At 38.5% G+C, this 8,981-nt stretch overlaps 1 protein-coding gene across 1 annotated transcript in view; it reads right to left on the reverse strand.

Moving 5' to 3' along the window:
* The window catches only part of LOC137650160 (uncharacterized), a 72,052-nt gene extending 64,443 nt beyond the window's left edge, over nt 1–7,609 (reverse strand). The window contains exon 1 of the mRNA XM_068383318.1: nt 7,377–7,609. Within this exon, the coding sequence (XP_068239419.1) occupies nt 7,377–7,589 (213 nt within the window). The 5' untranslated portion in view covers nt 7,590–7,609. The remainder of the gene's footprint in view (nt 1–7,376) is intronic.
* Nucleotides 7,610–8,981: the final 1,372 nt, after the last annotated feature.

The following is an 8,981-nucleotide window of genomic DNA, read 5'->3' on the forward strand; positions in this document are numbered from 1 at the left end:
ATAAGTCTTTATAGATTATATATATGATATATGTTTCAATGTTATTACTTTCACTGGTTTTTCTCAGTGGAACTTCAAAAGTTCAAAGTTGCAGCAAATGTTTTTTTTTTTATGTTGAACAAGCTGACAAGAGTCTTCATATAGTTAGTATATGATATATGTTTTAATATTGTTATTACTTATTAAAATATTTTATTTTCATTGTTCATTACTTCTTATATCGTTTATTTATTTCTATATTTCCTTTCCTCAGGCTATTTTTCACCTGTTGGAGCCCTTGGGCTTAATAGCATCTTGCTTTTCAACAAGGGTTGTAGCTTAGCTAGTAATAATAATAATAATAATAATAATAATAATAATAATAATAATAATAATATGAAAACAATTTTCATGATCACAGTCATTTCCATACTATTTTTATTATCATTTATTGCTAGCAAAGCTATTATCCAATTTGGAAAGGCAAAATACTGCGATGTCAAGTACCCAAGCATTCAAAGCGATTATGTAAACTAAGAATAAAATAAAAATATAGAAGAGAACACTACCGGGGTCTAGGCGATGTCAGGCAGGGCAGCCGGTCGGGACTACGGGCCACCCCAAAGGCCAAAGGAAAGTCCTTCAAAAGAAGAACATGAGTCCTATATTTAGAGAGATTGACTCACCTGGAGACAGTCCTAGAATTCTGTAAGAGTCCTTAACCAGCTGGGGAAGGGTGCGAACAGGTGGCCACGCCCCCTTTCCCCAGCCGGAAGAGCTTCACTTATGACCTTTCGTCCAAGGAGTGAGTGGGGCTGTCGAAAAGGATGTTAGGATTAAAGGACGTAGGATTTTAAAGCTAGGAAAAATACAAAATTCTATCGTCCTTTATCTAGATGTGGGTTGTGGTGGGGGCCTGGTGGTAGCGTCCTTGCCTGATGATTGCCCGACTGGGGTTCGAGTCCACCCCAAACTCGTTAAGTTACTTTGGTCGCTGCAACCTCACCATCCTTGTGAGCTAAGGCGGGGGGGGGAAGCCTATAGATCTATCTGCTGAGTCATCAGCAGCCATTGCCTGACCCTCCTTAGTCCTAGCTTGGCTGGGGGGGGCCTTGGGCGCTGATCATATGTAATATGGTCAGTCTCTAGAGCATTGTCATGCTTGACAGGGCAATGTCACTGTCCCTTGCCTCTGCCATTCATGAGCGGCTTTTAAACCTTTTAACCGTTTTGTGGGGATGATGTCCCCTTAGAATCAAACTGGAAGACGGGCGGTTCATTTTCTTCCCTGGAAGTGTCCATCGCTTAGTCCTGTGCGAGGGCTTATGGGTAACTAGCAAGATTCTATCTATCTTTCATAGAAATTAGCAGACTGATAAAGAGCCTGGCTTGTATATGGATCCATGTATTCTTATCAAATACAGAAACCCTTCCCCAAAAGGAGATATCAGTTTGGAATCATACACCTGTATGATGATCAAAAGGGATGGTGTGAATTCGATTATCAAAAGGGGTGGTGTGAATTCGATTATCAAAAGGGGTGGTGTAAATTCCACCATCCTCCCTCTCGTTTAGGGAGGATGGAATAGATCCTTCTTTAGACATAAATATGGAGTTCCGAAGTGTACCTTTATCATCATACAGTCCGATCCGGCAAATAACGATCCGACTGCTACACACACACACACAGCCACACACATAATTCTTTAGCTTCCAGATCTCTTGAATTGAATATAGGATTTAGGCATTAAGCCAAGCACTGGGACATCAAAGGCCATTCAGCGCTATTATAACGAAAATCATTCAATCATATCTGTATACTCACACCATTTAGTATCATTTTAACCTTTAATACAAATCGCAACACTTTCATACAATAAAATCTAGATGTGTTGTCCTCTTCGAAAATAATCCACCAGAGTTTCCTGATTCCCTACGTTTCTCACATCCTGGTTGTTCTTCATAGCCCAGGAATAATTATATGGATGTTTTAAAATGCACAACAGCAACGAATACCAAAAAAAAAAAAAAAAAAAAAATAACACGTTTTTTTCTAAATAAACAGAGTAATGAACACGTTTCTCACACCCTGGTTGTTCTTCATAGCCCAGGAATAATTATACGGATGTTTTAAAATGCACAACAGCAACGAATACCAAAAAAATAACACGTTTTTCTAAATAAGCAGAGTAATGAACTAGATTGACCAGTGTTTACTTGTTACGTGATTTTGTTTGTACCCAGAACGTGTTAGCGCTTACGAAGTAGACTCGCTAGACGACACAGATTACGAAATAAGACGCAGAGAGGAATATAAATATTTCTCAAATGATACTGGCAAGGATCTTTATACTCCGAGTATATTTAAAGGACCTTTGATACTATAGTCCATTTCTTTTAGCGAGGCATATTTGCACCGACTCGCAGCGGTGCCCTTTTAGCTCGGAAAAGTTTCCTGATTGGTTAGAATTATCTCGTCCAACCAATCAGCGATCCGGAAACTTTTCCGAGCTAAAAGGGCACCTCCGTGAGTCGGTGCAAATATGCATCGCTAAAAGAAATTGACTATAGTAAACTGTAGAGTATGGTACTAAACAAGTATCGCTACCGTACTAGGAGGACACTCCAAAATCAAACCATTGTTCTCTAGTCTTGGGTAGTGCCAGAGCCTCTGTACCATGGTCTTATACTGTCTTGGGTTAGAGTTCTCTTGTTTGAGGGTACACTTGGGCACACGATTCTATCTAATTTCTTTTCTTCTTGTTTTCTTAAAGTTTTTTTTATAGTTTATATAGGAAAGGTTTATTTCAATGTTGTTACTGCTCTCAGAATATTTTATCTTTCCTTGTTTCCTTTCCTCACTGGGCTATTTTCCCTGTTGGGGCCCCTGGGTTTATAGCATTCTGCTTTACCAACTAGAGGTGTAGCTTAGCAAGTAGTAATAATAATAATAATAATAATAATAATAATAATAATAAAAGCCCTTGTGCTTATAGCATCTTGCTTTTCCAACTAGGATTGTAGCTTAGCAAGTAATAATAATAATAATGATAATAATAATAATAATAATAATAAGCTACATACACCTGTGTGAGCTGATCTTACTCCTACAAAAAAAAAAAAAAAAAGGGCAAAGGTTTATAATGGCGTAAGAACAAAATCTGCTGCCCCATGACAATACAAAAGGCTTCACTTGACATCTGAAAGATCAAATCGCTTGAAATTACATATAAAAATCAGACTACATGTCAGTTTAGTGAGATCTGTTACTGTATGGACACGATTCGTGGTATGACAATGAAACCATCTCCAAGAGATTTAACAGATTTGAAAACAAAGCCCTCAGAAGAATAGTAGGAGTTGAATGGCAGGACATTAGAAATGAGACTATGAAAGATTATTCGATGGAGATGGTTTGGACATGCTCTTCGTACTACCCAAGAGAGATTGGTTCAATAAATGTTTAACTGGGCTCCACAAGGCACTAGAAGAGTTGGAAGACCCAGGCCTACACGGCTGAGGACTATGAAGCGTGAAGTGGGAGATGATGAGTGGAGAAGCATTGATTTAAAAGCTCAAGATAGAGACGACTGGCGAAATCTAACCGAGGCCCTTTGCGTTGATAGACGTAGGAGATGATGATGATGACGATGTAAATGCTATCATATAAGTAGCCTAAACATATGGCATACAGAATCAGATAGATATGGAAACCAGGTAAATATTCAGAGAGAGAGAGAGAGAGAGAGAGAGAGAGAGAGAGAGAGAGAGAGAGAGAGAGAGAGAGAGATCTTATGGATAGATTAAACATTCAACCAATATTCCAAATGGAAAGGAAAACCTTGAACACATAACAGCCATATGGACATTCATATCATAGTACTATAAAACAATTGAATGTAAACAAATGGTTGAAAAAATCAATTCTGATTAATAAACCAAACATGTGGTTCGGACGTCCTTTCCACCAAGCCGATGGCTCAATGGAAGAGCCTGTTACAATTTACTATACCTCATCTTTCCTATTTCCGGGTCCTTTCTCGTATATTACTCCTAAATCAAGATAGGATTTCGCGGAGGGATTTGAAAAAAAGGTAAAATAACTGAAAAGAATAATAGTAACCTAAGCTACGGATGCTGTAGTACATATGCGCATTTAGAAGCTACACAAGCTGGCTTAGACCTATACGTTGTAGGAGAATACCAAGGATGTTGATCTTATGAAAACAGACATGAAATGGTAGAGGATAAAGCCAAGTGGATTTTAATACAAGAGAACAAGTCTTTATAAAGCTTTATCAAATATAATATCAAAAGACCTTTCCCGCGATGCGCGCTTGCGCAAAGACGAATAGGACGAGCGATCAATAATCAATGTTCTTAGACTCACAGAGGAATGAATGGGTCCTCTACTTCACAAACGCCTAATAGGAATTTATCCTACGGAGGATCAGAAATAGCAAATGTGAATCATGGCACCAGAGAGAGAGAGAGAGAGAGAGAGAGAGAGAGAGAGAGAGAGAGAGTACTTGGTCATTTCTTTCTATACCCGGGGTGAGAATTCTCTTGTAAATTCGGACCATATTTATATTTGACATTAATAGTCATATCTGACTTGGGATTGAAATACAAGCCAGGACACATTCTGTAACCCGCATATTTTCTTGGTTCGTCAATCCATCGTCTTATCTTCCTTTCCCTACAATCTCTAGGACCTCTCTAGGACCTTTTCTTAGCTCGTCAATCCTTCGTCTATCTTCCTTTCCTTGCAATCTCTAGGACCTTTTGTTCGTTCGTCAATCCATCGTCTTATTTTCCTTTCCCTGCAATCTATATGACCTTTTCTTAGCTCGTCAATCCATTATCTTATTATCCTTTCCTTTCAATCTCTAGGACCTTTTCTTAGCTCGTCAAGCCATCGTCTTATTTTCCTTTCCCTGCAATCTCTATGACCTTTTCTTGCTCGTCAGTCCTTCGTCTTATCTTCCTTTCCTTGCAATATCTATGACCTTTTCTTAGCTCGTCAGTCCTTCGTCTTATTTTCCTTTGCCTGCAATCTCTAGGATCTTTTCTTAGCTCGTCAAGCCATCGTCTTATCTTCTTTTCCTTGCAATCTCTAGGACCTTTTCTTAGCTTGTCAAGCCATCGTCTTATTTTCCTTTCCTTTCAATTTCTATGACCTTTTCTTAGCTCGTCAATCCATCGTCTTATCTTCCTTTCTTTGCAATCTCTAGGACCTTTTCTTAGCTCGTCTGTCCTTCGTCTTATCTTCCTTTCCTTGCAATCTGATGGACCTTTTCTTAGCTCGTCAGTCCTTCGTCTTATTTTCCTTTCCCTGCAATCTCTGGGACCTTTTCTTAGCTCGTCAATCCATCGTCTTATTTTCCTTTCCCTACAATCTCTAGGACCTTTTCTTAGCTTGGCAGTCCTTCGTCTTATCTTTCGTTCCTTGCAATATCTATGATCTTTTCTTAGCTCGTCAATCCATCGTCTTATTTTCCTTTCCCTGCAATCTCTAGGACCTTTTCCTAGCTCGTCAATCCGTCGTCTTCTCTTCATTCCCATGCTTCTTTTGCTATCTCTAGGGACACATTCTGTTAACCTGTCAATAGCACTGTATACCCTGCCCAATATCCATTTCTTTACCTCTTCTACAGTTACTTTTGGTACCAGTTCAGGCATTTCGTTATTTATAATGGTATGTTTATTCCTTATACTACTATTATTTAGTATAGTATAACAATCCTTTGCAATTTATATCAATCCATCTCTTTTTGTTAATAACACTCCCAAGCAATGCCACAATATTTGAAATGATAAATGAATGACATAGAAGACGAATGAAGAAAAGTAGCCTATGTTGTTGTCAGGCAAGAAACAGCACCAAAAATGAGTTTGAAAAGCGTATACTAACATAATAAATACTATTCTGGAGTTGAATGCGATTTAAGTCTGTTATATGGCATTGTAACCTACTGTAAATATAAAGCCAAGCTCCATATTATTATTTATGGACAATCTACTGATATTCACTCAGTTTTATAGACCTAGGCCTATAGGAAATAAGGCTATCAAACTAAGGGCATTTTCCAGACAAGGCCAGAAAGGGGTGAATGAAAACGTTGAAGGGTAAGATCTGCTATTAATAATTACAAAAATAAGTTATATTAAAACACGGAGTATATGCCTAGAACTTTTAACACCTATATATTAATTGACTGAGAGGAGAATCACTGAACCACGTTATTCGTGACCCATGTAAGCCTACACATCCCTAAAGTATACTATCCACAATTTGAAAACACAGAGAAAGAGAACATCATAAAGGTACACACAACAAGAACAACTTTTTAAATAATGAATGCGTATAGTGTGAGTCTAACGCAACATGGATGGGATATAAAAGATAAATATAGACTCAAAAAGTATAATAAACAAAATGTCAGAAGGATGCTCAGAAAAAAATAAATAAAATAAGTTTTTAATATTATTGCATCCTTATATATATAAAGTTATATAAAGTCCTAGACCGTGTTTTTTCACTAGGGAAGGTAGTGTTATTAATGAAGAAATAGCCGTTTGCTAGTAAAAACGTTTGGGATACACACATACACACACATAAACATAATTCGCCCAGATGATAGTATTACGAGAGAGCATTTTCACCAGGAATGCACAAATGCTCTGCACACACACACACACACACACACACACACACACACACACACACACACAATTCACCCAGATGATAGTATTACGAAAGAGCATTTTCACCAGGAATGCAGAAATGCTCTTCACACACATACACACACACAATTCGCCCAGGTGATAGTATTGCGAGAGAGCATTTTCACCAGGAATGCACAAATGCTCTTCACACACATAAACACAATTCGCCCAGATGATAGTATTACGAGCGAGCATTTTCACCAGGAATGCAGAAATGCTCTTCACACACACACACACACACATACACACACACATACACAATTCGCCTAGGTGATAGTATTGCAAGAGAGCATTTTACTAGGAATGCACAAATGCTCTTCACACATACACACAAACACACACACACAATTCACCCAGGTGATAGTATTGCGAGAGAGCATTTTGCCAGGAATGCACAAATGCTCCAAGTGTTCAAATCCTAAACATGACTTATGCAGTATCCTTGAACATTCCTACACTATTCCCAGTCATAAAAGACAGCAAATCACTACAAAAATAAACTAAAAGAGGTCAAGGTTAAGAAATGTCTAGATTTCAAGAAATTCCTGGATTTCAAGAAATTCCTAGATTTTAAGAAATTCCAGGATTTTAAGAAATTCCTGGATTTTAAGAAATTCCTGGATTTCAAGAAATTCCTGGATTTTAAGAAATTCCTGGATTTTACTTACAAACGCCGTCCTATCGGCATAAGGTTCTTGAGCTTCGAATACGTATTTCGTAAAAGGAATCGTAGGAATGTCAACTGTAAAGGGCGCCTTCATGATCCATTTTTCACGGGAACTGGCACTCATACACCTGAAGGCACTACAGGATCGATGGACATGCTGACGCAGGGCTAACTGACGGAGGAGGACGCCGGAGCGGATGAACAAACCATCCATTACCTTCACTAGTCGGACTGACACTGAACCGTTTCGTGTTATGTTAGTTTCTCTTGACCAAGTTTGCCAGATTATTTCGACTGAATTATCGTACATGAGCCTTAAAATTGTCGTTTTTCAACCAAAATTATCGTACACAGTTTCAATATAATTATTAGGGTGTTACATGATTGACTTATTTCAAAAGATTTTAGTATAATTGTTTAATTAAACCCACACACACCTACATTGTTTATACCTTAGGTATGTATCGTACATCGTACCTGACCCAAAATAATCGTACACGTACTATAATTATCGTACGAATGGCAACCCTGCTCTTGACTAAGGTTGCCAGTTTGGCCTTTTTTCAGGCCACAAAACCTCTCAAATTTGGCCTTTTTTATTTTAATTTGGTTGGCCTTTAGTAATATGAAAAAAGGTGGTTCTTAAATACTATATATTTGGCCCTTCTCTACTAATGAGTTGGCCTTTTAAAGCTTCTTTTGATTAGAAATTGGCCTTTTTTTTCATTTAGAAAACCTGGCAACGCTGCTCTTGACTCGAAATCCTGGTTCGTTCGTTTGTTCGTTCGATTCTCTCCCTCACGAGAGAAGTTCGGTTGTGGGATTTTACATTGGCCCAATCAGTGCTCTCTCTCTCTCTCTCTCTCTCTCTCATAATCGTCTATGTTGAACTCCCAAAAACGGAAAACAGCGCATACGAAAAAATCTCTCTCTCTCTCTCTCTCTCTCTCTCTCTCTCTCTCTCTCTCTCTCTCTCTCTCTCTCATTGCTGTTAATAATAATAATCATCATCATCCTCTCCTACGCCTATTGACGGAGTCTCTCTCTCTCTCTCTCTCTCTCTCTCTCTCTCATTGCTGTTAATAATAATAATCATCATCATCCTCTCCTACGCCTATTGACGGAGTCTCTCTCTCTCTCTCTCTCTCTCTCTCTCTCTCATTGCTGTTAATAATAATAATCATCATCATCCTCTCCTACGCCTATTGACGGAGTCTCTCTCTCTCTCTCTCTCTCTCTCTCTCATTGCTGTTAATAATAATAATCATCATCATCCTCTCCTACGCCTATTGACGGAGTCTCTCTCGCTCTCTCTCTCTCTCTCTCATTGCCGTTAATAATAATAATCATAATCATCCTCTCCTACGCCTATTGACGGAGTCTCTCTCTCTCTCTCTCTCTCTCTCATTGCTGTTAATAATAATAATCATCATCATCCTCTCCTACGCCTATTGACGGAGTCTCTCTCGCTCTCTCTCTCTCTCTCATTGCCGTTAATAATAATAATCATAATCATCCTCTCCTACGCCTATTGACGGAGTCTCTCTCTCTCTCTCTCTCTCTCTCTCTCTCATTGCTGTTAATAATAATAATCATCATCATCCTC

The sequence above is a fragment of the Palaemon carinicauda genome, chromosome 11 (genome assembly GCF_036898095.1).
Source record: "Palaemon carinicauda isolate YSFRI2023 chromosome 11, ASM3689809v2, whole genome shotgun sequence".
NCBI lineage: Eukaryota > Metazoa > Arthropoda > Malacostraca > Decapoda > Palaemonidae > Palaemon > Palaemon carinicauda.